The 15,761-nt window shown below is 39.8% G+C and overlaps 1 protein-coding gene across 1 annotated transcript in view; it reads left to right on the top strand.

The window, feature by feature from the left end:
* Positions 1-15,761, top strand: part of trpc5a (transient receptor potential cation channel, subfamily C, member 5a) — a 194,224-nt gene that overhangs the window by 122,006 nt on the left and 56,457 nt on the right. The window contains 1 exon segment of the mRNA XM_003455011.5: positions 14,059-14,196. Within this exon segment, the coding sequence (XP_003455059.3) occupies positions 14,059-14,196 (138 nt within the window).

Raw genomic sequence — 15,761 nt, 5'->3', positions numbered from 1 at the left:
TACGCACACAGACCGAAGACTACCAAAGTAAAGCAGGAAGTACATAACTTTACAGACACAGACTCATGAGCAGGCACCTATGACATTGTGGACAAGACAACAGAGGGAACACAGCGATGTGGGACCGGGGTAAGCACAGAACAGAGGGGCTCACAATACAAACAGAAACCAAAACACGGGATACTTAAATAATCAGAACCTAACCCAATATCATAACAAAAAATAGGAAACTCAACATGACCCAGAACCGTGAGTTTTGTTAAATTTCAAAACCCGACTGTGTTTGAAGGAGAGACTGTATATGAAAGATGTAAGCCACTTTGTCATCACCTAAAGCCTTAAATTTTAAGCCAGAAGGAATAATAATTAGATGACTGGATGGAGTTCCAAGATATATCTCAGCCATGTTGCGTTCCAGAAATTGGATATTGGAAATCAGAAGTTGGATACTGGATCTCAGGAATGACGGTATTCCCAAGTTGAGCGCATTCTGGTAGTACGTAGGGTGGCTGTAGCTCAGGATGTAGAGTAGGCCCTCTACTAATCAGAGGTTTGGTGGTTCAATCCCTGGCTGCTCTGGTGTGTGTGCCGGAGTGTCTTTGAGCAAGATGCAGAACCCTCAGTAGTTCTCCGATGGTCCATCACAGTGTGAATGTTAGATATGAAGACTAATGGAAAAAACTGCTGCATCACGTTCACGGATAGAGTCTGATCACCTGTTTATTGAGACACAAATCCACAACAGTGGCCATACAGATCAAGTCTTTACTGGTTCTGGTGGTTCTTGGTACTGGTATATACAAATGTTCCACTGAAGATGGTCATTTTAACCTTAAGGGCTGGCAATACCTTTTATTATAAATGATGGAAGCACTGAAGGAGAGGGTGGCAGGGTTTGTGCTTTGCTACACTTTTCCCAGTTTCCTTTTTCTGTCCTTTTTTAAAAATTACACGCTGCCATTTTTGGCATTCTCCCTTCTACTGTTTTCTTCTTGTTTCTCCTTGTTTTTGCTCTCCAGTGTCGACCTGTTGATTAAAGGAAGGTTTTATGAAAGAGCCTTCAATCATGACCATTTAACCCCATTTAACCCACAGTAAAGCTTATAAAACATGAATGTGTGTGTGTGAGAGAGTCCACTTGCTGTGTGTGTGTGTTCATGCGTATTTTTGTTTGTGTGCATTTGAATCATTTAAATCCTTTTTTCTCTCTTTGAGCCTGTGATACCTGTTCTCTTGTTAAATTATACATTAACTGCAGTCTCAATAATAAATGGAGTGTGTGTGTGTGTGTGTGTGCATGTGAGTGACTGTATTCATTTTCATCTGTGTGTGAGGTTCAATAATCCACTGCAGGAGCTGAATAATATGCTGACCTTCATTCATCTTTTATTCACCACATCCAAATTAATTATTGCTTTAATTAATCTATCAACACATGTCCTCAATTACAAACGTGCAGACACACAAGCACACAACATCTGCAGTGTTTTGTAACTGGGGCATCCTGCCTTATACAAAATCATTTGTGTTTATGGCCTTTCCACGAATACGAGACTATTGTCACACACACATAAAACCTTTTCATACAACTCTGCACAACTGTGTCTAATCCGATCAGCCAGAACCTCGACAGAACACAGCAGGACACCTCAGTAGGGCTTTGTGGGCAAAAATGCAGTGTAGCATCAGCAGCAAAGATAACTAACACATGATTTTTATGACTTTTTTTTTTCCAATTTGTGTTTCTTTTTTTAAGGTTTGGATTGAATCTTTTACTCAAATGATACAACATAGCATTGTGTTCAGCTTTGGTACAGATCCCTATAAACCCAATTTGGGAATGAGAGCGATTTGGAAACAAACCAAAGACGACCTCTTCCATGAATGCCAATACATTGTTGACCACAAAGTGGAAACTTTCTATTGTTCGCTTTTGGCCTTGATTGATGGTGTTGAGTCAGGCTGCCTCAACTCAGCTCAGCCGTAGCTTCAGCTTTTATAGGCCAGATATCAAATTACTAGTCAAGTTTTAACCAAATCTGGTCCTAATCTACAAGATGTGATCAGAAAGTTTAGAGGACAGGTTCACAAAAATCTAAAGCATCATCTTTTTTTTTTTTTTTTACATTTGGCCAATCTAATTTTCCCAATAAGCTTCTTATGAGTTTCTAAACTTTTAACTGCAGCTACTTTTTCTTGTGTTCAGTCTCTCAGTAGACCCATTATTTCTCTATCCACTTGTGCCTCCGCAACAAGCCCTGGGTTTCTTTCAGTGTCATAAAATGATAATCCTTTAACTTGACTTTAATTTTGGGAAGTTAGCAAAGCTGCAGAGAGGCACATCTGGTGAGTGGTCCAGGTGGTGAGCGAAGATTGTGTTGACTGTGAATGCTGGCACACACCACAGCTCGGATCATTTCCTGTGACTGTTCCCCCTCACATGCCTCGGGATGACACCTGATGAAAGTTGGAAGAACAAAAACAGGACAAGCATTCTTCCTTTGACCCCTCCTCACCTGATGCTCTGCCATTGGGTTTGAAAACTTTTTAGCCAGCACTGCTCCAGACTGCTCAGGTCCCATTTCTCATTACCATCGATTCAAACAAACAAAACAACTTGTTTTATTTGACCAATTTCTGATCTAAACTCTTTGATCATCTCGTCCGACTTGAGACTTTTGACCTAGTTTTGGCCCACAAAGCATTTGGCACTTGTTAACCGAGCCATAAAAGCAGCCCAGGTTAGGTTAAATGTATAAGAATGAAATCTGTCCCTCATAATGTGAATTATCCTTAAAACAACCCGTTTCCCCCACATGTTAGTTTGTATAGCCTTAACAAGTCACCGGTTGAGGGCAGAGTTGGTTGAAAATTCTGTCTAATCTAACAGATGTGAACATATTTGGCATACCTGAATACAAGAAGTGTCCTGTGAGGCCAAAACACTTACTGTACAAGAAATTTTATTTGAAACTTTGAAACTTCAGACTTGATTTTGACATTTTACAAAGAATTTGGGTTTCATTTTTGAAAGTGGTTTTAAATTCGATCAACTGATTAGCTGTGTCCTCAAACAAGTTTTTATCAACTCGGACGGTTGGCTAACGTCAAACTACAGTAACCATATGAATTTTGTTACAGGGTTGTTTATGTACAAAATGCGACTGCTCTGCTCCTTGCCAGGACAAAAGTGAGAGCACGTTACTCCAGTTTTATCCTCTTCGCTGGCTTCCTGTTCCTTTTTAGAATGAATTTTAAGATTGTATGGCTTGTTTTTAAGGCTTTGAATGGGCTCGCCCCTCCTTATTTATCTGAGCTTTTAATTATCCACACCCCAGCTATGAGACCCCACTAAGGTCTTCTAATCAGATGACTCAATGTTCCCGGGCTAAAGAAATAAAGTGGATGGGACCTTTTTGGCTGTAGGCTCGGTCGGAACCGCCTACATCAGAACATCAGATGTGTTCGGTCATTTAGAGACCTTCAAGTCCTTCTCAAAACTCAAACAGTTTTCTCTTGCTTTTAGTTTGTGTTGAGACATCTTGGAGCATCCCTGTTTATATTATCTTATTCTAGTTTTTTCTTTTATCTTCATTTTCCCTTGTGATTGGTTTATTGCTACCTGAAGCTGTAAAGCACCCTGGTTAACTATTGTTGTTTTAGATGTGCTATATAAAAAAAAGTTGAAGCTGAGAGGTGAATGAATCTGAGCTTGTTTAACATTTGACTGAAGTGCAATCTGACCCTAAACTTTTCCCATGCTGTTTGCCTACAACCTTTTTGATATTAAAGTTAATTATAGATAGATTTGTTACAGATAAATCTAAAGAATATAATAAATAAAACAAAAACATTTTAATTTTAGTGGTTATTAAGTAATACATTTTTTTGAAGATTTTGAGAAAGCAGCTTACTGTGCAGAGTTTCTGTGATCCAAAAATGACGGCACGATGCTCCATTGCTGAACTGAGCAGAATAATTTGAAAGCAATGTAAGAAAGGAGGGCAGTTTGAGTGGGTGGAGAGAAAGGAGAGCCGGAGAGATCGATAGAAAGGAAGAAAGTGTGACACAGAGAGATTTTTTTTCTAAAAGACAAAATAAGAAAAGAAGTCAGAGAGGATTAACAGAAGAAAGGCCTAGCATAAGTCAGATCAAATATGAATGCGTGAATCAGCTTCACGGAGCACACAGACGCAGACGAGGGCTTTAGGGTATTTGCATATGGATCACAAGCATGTGGACAGCCAGAATGAATTAGTGTTAGCATGGCTTTGAGTTAGTGTATTGCTTTGTTTAGATTACATCAGTCTGTAGAGAAATTGAATTAACTGGTGCTGTGTAGCAGCGGTTAGCATATTTCTTAGTGGTTTAGCGGTTGAGGCAAAATGCCCAGAAATTGTATTAGCTGGAAAGTAGCTTGTGTAGCAGATTGCCATTTAGTGTCAGGAGCAGGAGGAAGTGCGGTGACCCAAGCATGTGGGGGGGAGTGTTAAGAATGAACTGGTTAGCTCAGCGTCTTTTGCACTGGCTGAAAATCTTTATCACACTTTGATATTGACGACACAGCAGGACTCTTTGGACCACTGACTACATTTCCCTGTAGTCGCAGTGCTTGGAGGACAAAGTTTGATGTAAAGATTTGATAGCTTGTGTATGGCAGCCTGGCTACATGCAGGTGGGCAATGATGTCACCAGCACCAAGAAAACAGTGTTATTTGAGCAAAGATGGTTTTCTTGCATGATACTACAGTGTAGGAGAACAGTTTTTGTTTAGCGACTATTAACGTTATGGATTTATTTATTTATGGGTGTTTTTAACAGCTCAGAAATCTGCATAATGTCTGCAATATCTGCAGTTTGAGTGTTTGTATTATCTTTATTGCTTAATAATGATTAAATGATCTTAAACACTATAAATTGGGTATAATCAGCCCATATTTGCATTCTTTTATCAACTATGGGTTAGAAATGCTAAAAAAAACAATTGTGGAAAGATGAGAGGAGACAACTTGTTTCATTAATGACTGTGTGATTCTTCCCTTCAATGGTCATAAATACGACGTTGCTTTATTCAGTATGAAAGAGTCTGAGCTGCAGTGAGCAGAGGATTCTCAGTGGAAATTACTTTTCTAGGTATGTTACTGAGAGGAAGATGACTGCTGAATCATTTATAAATGTTCTTCAAGTTGTGTTTATTATCAAACATCTCCACAAGCATCAGCAACCTGCAGTAAAAAACACGAGCAGCCAGTCATAGATTGCGTTTCCTTAATGCAGGCTAAATTTTTAAGGAGGCCTACTTTGCTTTGTCTGGTTATATAACTTAGCTGTGATTCAAGTAGCCAGGAGTTCTTGTTTCTCAGCATCAGCACAAGTGGGACTCCGGCAATAAGTAACGGAACTAAAGAAACAACAAAAAATAATGACATCAAAAGTAAACAATGCATGTTTTCAGTTTTTCTTCTGTCCCTTTAATAGTTATCTCTCACTGTATCTCACTGTGAGTCCTCTGTTTGTTTGTGTTCCCTATCTACATATATATAATTTTTCCACAGATTACTTATTTATGGGTCTTTTCCCACTGTCATCATTTAGTTCAGCTGTTTGTTTGTTTTTTACTTTGTGTCTGGTTTATATTTAGTCTTTATTTTTTTATATTTAGTCTTAGGTCTAGTCTCACACTGATCTACGGGTTGCACATTCAAACTAAATGTGCAACCCTGGTCCTTTGGCAACTGGTTGCTGGAAGTTGCTAAGAGAAATTAGTTGCAAAGATGGTTTTTTCAGTGCAGTGCTGCACTGAAAAACCATCTTAAGATTGCTATGGTTTATATTAGAAAAGAAAAAAAAAAGATTGGCTGCCTGCGGTTCGGATGGAAGACAAAGACTTGTCTGAAAACACACTTTTCAGTTTTACTGCCACTTGGCAAGTAGTTGGTGAGTGTTTGCAGACAAGTTGGTATATTCCATACATACTTCTTTGTGACTAATTTCACTTAGCAACTCCCAGCAATTTCCGGGAACCGCTCATCAACGGGTTATGAAAACACATTCTTCCTTAGCAACAAGTGGTTACCGTGGCTTCGCCGACTAGTCTGTAGACCTGTCTGACTAAACTGACAACTGAAATTGTATTAGCTGGATGGTAGCGTGTGTAAAAGCAGCAACCCAAACATGTTGAGGGTGTAATAACAATTAACTGGTTAGCTCAGCTTCTTTTGCATTGGCTGAGACATAGGAGTCTTTGGAGCGTGACCAGTTAACACAGTGCTTGTGGAATTACGTTTAATGTAAAGCTTTGGTAGCCAGTTTGTGCCTAATCACACACCAACCAATTTGGAAATACACAATTTTCCCTAGTAACTGATGGGCCTATAGTGGATCTCCAATCGGTCTCTGGGTCTTTTTGGCTGAGGCTGAAGTCACAAGTCGTCCATGTCTGGAAAAAGTTTGAGAACCACTTCTTTGTTAGGAACATCGTGTTCCTTTCCTCAGGTCACATAAGAGGTGCTGATCTCTTGCAAACAGAATCCTGTTTGCATCAGCGCAGGTGTGCCAACAAATTAACCAATCAATGAACACAGACCCGCTTAGGGAAAGAACAAAATAGATGAACAAAGTTGAAGAACACGCTGCCAGCCATCAAAGTGGCTTTAAAGGAACGTGAGGACAAGTAATGTACATGACTAAAAGATTCAGAGCGTTTCTGGATAATGCTTCGGCACATTTGCCAGATCTTGCCTCTGTGGGCTAAAGTAGGACACAGAAGTCAAGTTTGAATTCTTGTATAACGGTTGCCGTGCCCATCACGTAACCTGCAGAGGCTTCCTGAACAAGCGGAAATGCAAGTAATGTAAAAGCCTATTCATCTCGCAGCACTCCAGGCTGCTGCTCCTTTCAGCAGGTTAACATGAGTCATCACAACTCGACCGAGCCTCTCTCTCTGCGAGGAGTTTAATAAAAAGGAGTTTGGGTCCTTTTTGGAGAGCCTGGTTTCACACTCTGCTAATTTCCTTGTCTGTGCCAGCTCCCTGGAGTATCTGCTGGATGACTCGGTGCATTTATTAGTGATGAAAATACTTCTCGCTTTTTTTTTTCCTTTCATAGTCTGTGTCCTTATCATCACAACTAACAGGAATGAAGACGTTTCATAAGGAATGCTTATCTAACATGAGTCTTAACTGGCCACTGCGCTTCCCTTCAGCTGTAATTCACTATTAATGCTGGTCTCTGTGATTCATTCCTCCATTTTTCTCCATTCACTTTGCAAATGTCATTTGAAACTCAGTGGGCTGCCAGCAGTGCAGATTTCATGGTATATTTTTCTTGCTGTTGTTATTGTGTGCGGTTGTGGGTGCATGTGTTGCCGCGTGGGCGTGAGTTGTTTTTTTGTTTTTAATCTCTGTTCATGTCTTTAAATGTTTTATGAAAGAATAGAGGCAGTGAAATCTTATAAACAAGCTGGCCTGACATAAACCTGGCATAAAATACACATTTTCCAGTGACAAAAAGGCCGAGACCTGATCAACGCTGACTTTACTTCTTTTTGGGGGGAAAATTTGAATCTTGTTGTTACATTGTGTTGATGCTTTGAGAGATTAGAAGATATTGTGTGGTCATTATACAAGAAATGATATAAGAAAACGGTCTAAAACAGTCATTCAGTTTACAGATTAAAGTGCCTTTGAAGAATTTTGTTTTGCAACAGTAACTTTGAGGTTTAAAGTGATATTTTATGATATTAATAAGTAAAATAAGACTTCAGTGTAACTTTTTTAAATACACTCTTATAGTTTAGTTAAGCAGCTCAGTGATTCAGTACTGAGAGTGCTGCTGTTGTCTCTCAGCACGAGGCTCCTTCTGTTTGGAGTTTGCACGTTGTTCTTGTGCTTAAGTAAAGTTTCCTGGAAGCTTTGGTTTCTGCCCCTCTGAAATAAAACTGCTTATTTAATGCTGCTGATCTGGGCCCACAGGAAGCACATAAAATATATATTTTTAATATCTTATTTTGTGACCTGAGAAATTGTCTTGTCAGGTTGTCCATTCCACTCCTGTGAATTCTCAGGAGTACCTTCTGTTCTTCACAATAGACACAAAGACTAAACTGATCAGATTTAAGATGTAATAAAAATTATCCAGGACGGATAAGGGGAGAGCCATGGTCCATGGCCACCACCTCCAGAAATCATCCCATTTGTGGGACTTGTTTTAGTGTTGCCACTTGTTTCCACTTTCATTTGCACAAAAGCAGCTGAACTGGATTCACAATGATTTATGGTTTCTAAGTAGACAGACTAATATACCTGATGTTTAACTGACTTTGTGTTATACTGAGATCAACGGTCTTCTTAGTTCTCTTAAATGTTTTGAGCCATGTAACTTGATTTTATGATGATCTTCCAGAAAGATCTGGCCTGTAGTGAGCACCGTAAGTCAGGAAGACAGTCGGAACGTTGTGGTTGTTTTTTCACATTTAGATTTGACATTTTTACAGACACCCAGCTGCACACTCATATTGGTAGCGGCTTGGCATGGCGTACAATTAGACTTATTTTTACATCGAGAAATGCTGCCCCCTGTTGCCCATTAGATTTTACCATATCCTAAGTCCCAAAATTTCCCACTTCTCAATTTTTCCCCCCACATTTCACCATGGAAACATCTGTATATTTCTCAAAACACGGAAGATGTGGCTTTTTTAAATTAGAAATTTTACATTGGCTAGATTTGCTTTGGGGTTTTTTCCCCTGGATTGGTTGCTAAATTTTCTCTACAAGAAACCCCCCTTGTTCACATCCCTTAAAGTCATTTTCAGACAACTCTTTCTTGCCCCGACCAGTAAAAGTACTGTGTGTTATGTAAAGCTGCTATTGGATTAGCATGAAAGAGTGTGGTTTCTGTGCTGCAGGCACACTGAGATTAAGTTTAAGACTTTATCCTCTGCAGTTTTCACACCACTGACCCAGCCTGCTGGGAGAAGGAGGCAAAGCGCTGCCGGAGAGAGACCGTGGTAATCAATTTAAGTTGGACTGGAAATTCGTCATGGTGGCGCAATGACACTTTTCCAGTGCTAGCATGAAAGACGAAGAGTGTGAGACAAAAGGAATATCAGGCTTTGCTGCCTTGTACTGATAAGTATCCATGTGTGGTTGCTGTTGCCATTAAAAAAGAGCTTATTTTAAATGTATACTGTAGGGTTGGGCAGTTGGGTGAATATATCAGCTGTTTGTGTTCATTGCTCATATTTTGTTATATGTGATATTTTATTTTGGATCCTGGATCAATTAAATTTATTAACTTGTACAGTGGAATAAAGAAATGGGTCCCAGAGCTGGCAGTTACATTTGGGCCATATTAACAGTCTGGTTTTGGGGGCAATACTAAATTACTAAAGAAACTGATGGTGCCTGCTTCCTTTCTTGTCAGTATTTCGAGCAAATGTATCAAGCTGGAGGCCTCATATTAATACAGAACCAGATGTATTAACCAGTGTGGAAGTCTCAGCTGCTGCGTCTGACAAGTTACTAAGCTAACAATATATTCCAGAGCACATGATAGCTAAGCTTTTTAGTGGTACCACCACATGTTATAAGTTATATAACATGACCATTTAATTATTACTTTATTAACGCCCTTCTGCTAGTGCAATTTGGCCAAATTAAAACCAATCTTAGGTAACCATCTATTTTAACCATTTTCTTCTTCATTTTCTTGTAATTAATAATAATAATATTTTTAGGGAGACAGGTATGTATGTCCTGTTACTAGAGCTGGAACTAGAACTACAGCTGAAGCCAAAAGAGATCGTTAGGAAGTAGAAAAATTCCAATCATGACGACGTGTTAAAGATATATTGAAAATGATGAATGATGCTACTGCTACATATGCTGCATTTTTTAAATCAACCTAGCCACCTTTTTTTTTTTTCTAAAGATAAAAAGAAGAATATATCAAAAGATAATATCTGTGGGGAATATTGCTAAACTGATCATCGGGGCTTGAATTGCCACTTCTCTCATTTGTTCCACTTCAGTGGGAGTTTGATTGTCTGGGATTTGTCACTCATCCATGTCTCAGTGTTGATGCAAATAAAATGTGGATCTCTTAACCTAATGTAGGTTCAGACAGGAAAATCATGTAATTTGTGTCCCCAGTTCAGCTGACCCGAGTCATCGCCCACCACACACTCATTTACCATTCACTGCCTGGATCCAGACAATGTATTTCTATCATCTTCCTGCTACTGGCTGACTGACCGCTGATGATGAAGTATACCACCCACCACCCCAGTTTTTCCAGAGTGTTATGTAATTTATTCTGATTCATTGTGAGTTTATAAGTTACTTCAGTGATGTCTCACGTTGTTCTATATATCCCAAAAACAGAGTTATGTCTGAGATCTGTTTGCTTCTTAGGTTTCTCCTTCCTGATCTGCTCTGACTTTCTGATTGGTCTAGAGGCCATCTCAAATGGTGCTGTTACATCAGCAAGTGTTTTTGTGTCAACAGTAAACCATGACAAGCATATTTATCAACTGGGGCTCAGCAAAAATCGAGACCAAAACAGGAAAGGAGAGAAAGGAGCAGACTGCTGTAGTTTAGTGAAGCCAAAAGATCAACTACCTCATTAGCATACTGCTGCCATGGAAACAGGATACCATGCTGGAGCTGAAGGAGGATAGGAAGATAGATGGAAGAAAGGAAGAAGGGTTGAGGAGAAGAAATGCGACTGAGCAGAAAAGAAAGACAAGCGAGCAAATACAAAGTGAGAAGGACGGAAGTGGAGACCAAACTCGGAGGAGGTGGAGAATCAGTTGAGAAGAGACACAATGTATAGAAGGGGAGAAGAAAAGAGGAATGGGGGTCATATAATGAAAAAGAGAACACAGAGGATGACAATGAAAAGAAGATCAGTGATGTAGAACAAAGAAGAAATAACACTGAGAATGGGATGTACCAAAGACAACTGATTTAACGAAGAGGTGAAAGAAATTGAGGGGTGGAAGAAAACAAAAATGCTAAGTTGGTGGAAAGAGGAAAAATCAGAAAATCTTCCTATTTTTATTTGTGTTATACATCACATTTAAAGCTTTATCTATATAGGTCCAAATCACAGCAACAGTCAATATGCTGGAAGTCCATACAGTTAGTCAGAACTTTGCATACTGTTATACTACATAGCATTAATATGTATTATTTATACTGCAGATTTAAACAATAATTCAACAGTGTAATAAAAAATGTAAGAATTCCTGCTGCTTGTCGACACACACTAACCCTGCACACAATGTGAACCTTTTTGTTTCCATTGAAAATGGTTAAGTGACATGAGTCCTGACAAAGGACCCATGTGTAATCTTTACACTTACAAATGCTCCACAGCGAGCATCATACGGGGAGGCTTTATCTTCCTCTGTGAGGTTTTATGACAAACCAAAGGTTACTTTCAGCGCTGACAGGTTTGTAGCTCCTCTGTTGTTTCCATTTACATCTCATTACAGTTGAACCGCTAATACTGTTGGCATTACACCAAAGGCTGTTTGTCCCCCATCAGACCTTCAGGTGCCCTCTGAGTCACCAAGAACCATTCCTCTTTTCTTCCAGTCTCTGACTTTTTTCCTCTTATTTTCTTTTTCCCATTGTGTCCTCCTTTTTCTTTTCTGCTCCCTTCCTCTGCTTCCTTGCTCTTGCCAGGCCCATCTTTCATTTTCTTCCTTTCTTCATTCAGTACCTTTCAATTTATTTACTTCCTCCCTTCTCATTTCTGCTTTTTGGTGATTAGTTTTAATCTTGGTAGAAATCCCAGGACTGTAAATTACTCTCATACTCTGAAAAGGCTTCAGAGACTGAAGGTTATCAATCACCCCGAGTCGTGTCTGTGTGTCTTTGTGTGTGTATAAGAGAATGTTAATAATGTGTTTCTCCTTTAAACAAACATCCTTTTAGATAAATGAGCTAAATAAACATCCAGCTCAATTTGGCACATCCACCTTCACACAAGGACGGGAAACTGTTATGAACCAAACATTTAGCTAATAGATTAAAGAGGAAAACTGCTCAAAACATAAAAGTCAGGATGACACCTGAAGCTGTCAGTCAAAAATTAGCCTCTGCTACTTTTGACGGCTGAACATTTGGTGATAACTGCAGATTTCTACACTTGCTTGTGTTTTTTTCCGTAAGTGTGGGCTTGGAGATAATTGATCCTGGCATATTCTGTCTGTACTGTCCATAACTAAACATAGGCTCTCTTTATGAGACTGTCTGAATTTTTACCAGCTTTGCTTCAAACATTGCAGCATCGTGTAGTATAGAGCGTGGAAAGAGCTGTCCATGGTGCTGATCTTGTGATGCACAGTAGGTAGACGGGAAAGAACAATCCTTGCTGGGATTCCTGCTGGTAAACAGCCATTAGGACTAGTTTCTTTGTGTGTTTTTTATTCCTTAAAAAGTAGCTGGGGCTTTTATTTTTGAATGTAACAGGACTTTTTTGAAGAAGGCTTCTATTAAAGGCAACAAGGCTCTTTGTCATGTTCAAGAAACCAGTTTGAGATTATTTGAGCTTTGTGACATGGTGTGTTATCCTGCTGCAAGAAACCATCAGTGGATGCGTACACTGTGGTAGTAAAGGGATGGACATGGGCAGCAACAACTGGGGTAGGGGGTGCTAGTTACAAAAAATCCAGTTGTGCCAAGATAATATCCCCAACACCATGACACCACCTGCAGCACCCCGGTGGTATAATGGTGTTCAGACAAGGCAGGATTGATCCATGCTATCATGTTGTTTACACAAAATTGTGATCCTACTACCTGAATATCACAGCAGAAATCGAGACTCATCAGACCAGGGAACGTTTTCCAAACTCTGATTGTCTGTTTTTGTTGAGCCTGGATGAACTGTACCCTCCGTTTCCTGTTTTAGCTGTGTCGCCCGGTGTGGTCCTCTCCTGCTGTAGTACATTTGCCTCAAGGTTTGACATGTTGTGCTTTCAGAATGACTTTTCTTCCTCATTCTGATTCTCAGTCATCAACAAGACGTCTTGGCTATGTCTATATGCCGAAGTTTGAGCTTCTGCCATGTCTGTATGAATGTTGTTGTGTAGCTGACTGACTCAGTTGTTGGGGTTTTTTTCTGCTCTCTGGCTGTCAAAGACATGTCTGGTCTGTTTGAGTGTCTTTAACTGTTTGGTATTCCGTCTTAAAAGGTTTGTTATTAATTAATTCCTCTGCCTGGCTTAATGCACTGATACACCAGTGGATACAACAAGATAAGGATTCTAAAAACCCTGGAAAATTATCTGCAAATGTTATCTGCTACGTGTTTACCAGCAGCCTCGTTTGAAGACCTATTTTTCTTTTTACTGTACTTTGCTCTTTACTTTTAAATCCCTGGGGGAAAAACAGTATGTTTGCATTGCTGTGCAGCAGTGTCGAGTTTAATCACATTAACTTCAGGTGGATACCTTGTTCTCTTGTGATTGGTTAGGGGAAATCAAATCCCAACCCCAGTGGAAATCAGTCAGAGGAGTCGATGTCACAGTCGAGATGGAAATGGACTTTAACAAGATGACAGTTCACTCTGATATCCGACTACTACTAATAGAGGACACACTAATAGCCACTCATGTTTTACTCTGTTGGGAATGTGTGACTGTGAATAACAAAATGATTTAATTACATATAGATGGAATGATAGGAGAAGGAGAAAAGATGAAAGGGCTGCAGCCTTCTTGATTTGAGAAAAATGAATAAAGTGAAGAAAGAGGAGATCATATTTGGTGATGGCATCAGGATCAAATAAACACCACTGAGCAGTCGGAGACAAATGTTTCCATGAACTTATTAAGCAGTCAGGCTGATCAAAAGTTTTTAAAGTGTAGCCTGATGAGACTTGGGAAGTAGTAATGTGAACTCTGCATAAAGCTGTTTTTATACAAGCGGTGTCTTGCCCCCCCTAAACCCCTTGTATGATTAATGAACTACTTTTAAAAGGGCTTTTCAGGGCTTTTTCGCATATACTAAACTGCATTTCCTCTCCCGGTTTTCCTCTTTCCAGTTTGTGGCACAGCCAAACTGCCAGCAGCTGCTGGCCACACTGTGGTATGATGGCTTCCCGGGTTGGAGGAGACGACACTGGGTGGTTAAACTGGTCACCTGCTTCATCATCGGACTCTTGTTCCCGGTCTTCTCATTGGTAAGGAAAAAGGAACAATGGGAGGACGTAGGAGGATGGAGAATATAGATTTGAAGAAAGTGGGTAAAAAGACGACAATAGATGGGGAATCGAGATTTCAAGAAGCAAGGCAGGAAGAGAAGATGAAAATATAGATTGGAAAGGAATTTAGAAAAATGGAAATATTGAGATTCAGGAAAGTTCAAAGGAGGAAGAGGGAATTAGAGAAAATAAATGAAGAAGGTTTTGTGAGAGATAAATGGCAGGAGGAGGGGAAAGACAGACGAGAAGAGGAACTGACAGAATGATCATTTCCCTAGAAAGGAGAAAGACAAGAAATCAAGGATAGACTGAAGGAACAAAGACAGCTTAACAGTGAAGGAAGAAAATTGAAATGTGAAGACAAGGAAATCAGTGACACGGGGAAAAAGACGAAATAAAGGTAATAAAGTCAGAGAGCTGATGCTACCAAACTGCTGCTTTTTCAGACTGTTTTCAGGTAGTAATTAGACCAAAGTTACGGTTTATTGACTGAAGGACGATGGAAAATAAGAAATAAGGTTTTGAAGAGGAACTTGAAGTTAACAGATGTCACAGACATACAGACTGTGTCATATATATTTAATCTGGTTATTTTATGTTTTAAAGGATTTCGTTTCAGAAAAATTTCTGTTTATGCTGTTGGTACTGCAGTAATATGAGCCAGCTAAATACACACAGATGAACTTCACCTGCAGTCTCGACTCAGACTTATGAGTCAATGTGTGAACTTGCTGAGTCATTAATGCTGGGATGCAGATAAAGATCTGCTTTTGTTCATCTTTTGAAACCTTTGAGTTTAGAGAAATTGAGAAACATTTAAAATTAAAAAATTACAAAAAAATCATTAAGACGGTTAAGACAAAATTCTGTACAAAACTACACATTCATTTCTATTCTTGGGTCGTGGATCATGGTGTTCCACCTTGGATACAGGTCTGGGCGAGCCTTTAATTGATGAACACCTGATGACTAAGATTTACCCTGTAGGGTAATCTCCAACATGCTGCATGGGTCTATCTGACCACAGCAAGGGTTTGTCAACCATGCAGCAATCGAAGGTGGAAGACAAGTACAAGATCAGCAGCAGATATGAGGCTTCTCCAGATTTTGATGCCCCCCAGAGGGGGGAAGAGTTTATTTATTTGGTAGGACTCAGAGTAGGGCTGCTACTCCTCCACGTTAAGGGAGCCAGTTGAGGTGGTTCAGGCATCTGATTAGGAAGCCTCCTGGGCACTTCCGGGGAAAAAGTTCTGGGAGGTCCCTAGATAGAACCAGGATACGCTGGAGAGATTGTATCTCTTTGGTGGCCCGGGAACGCGTCAGGGTTCCCCCAAATGAACTGGAGGAGTTGGTTATGGAGAGGGAGGTCTGAGCTTCTCTGTTTAGGCTGGTGTCCCGACCTGGGTTCAGATAAGTGATGCAAAATAAATGGATGGATGGATGAAACTCAAACTGTTGATAACAATTATAAACTAAACAAAAATGTCTAACAAAATGACATCCTGAGCATCCCAGTGATCAGCCCGGTAACAGCACATTTAGCC

This window comes from Oreochromis niloticus, linkage group LG3 (genome assembly GCF_001858045.2).
Source record: "Oreochromis niloticus isolate F11D_XX linkage group LG3, O_niloticus_UMD_NMBU, whole genome shotgun sequence".
Taxonomy (NCBI): domain Eukaryota; kingdom Metazoa; phylum Chordata; class Actinopteri; order Cichliformes; family Cichlidae; genus Oreochromis; species Oreochromis niloticus.
This window is presented reverse-complemented; position numbering and strand designations above follow the sequence as displayed.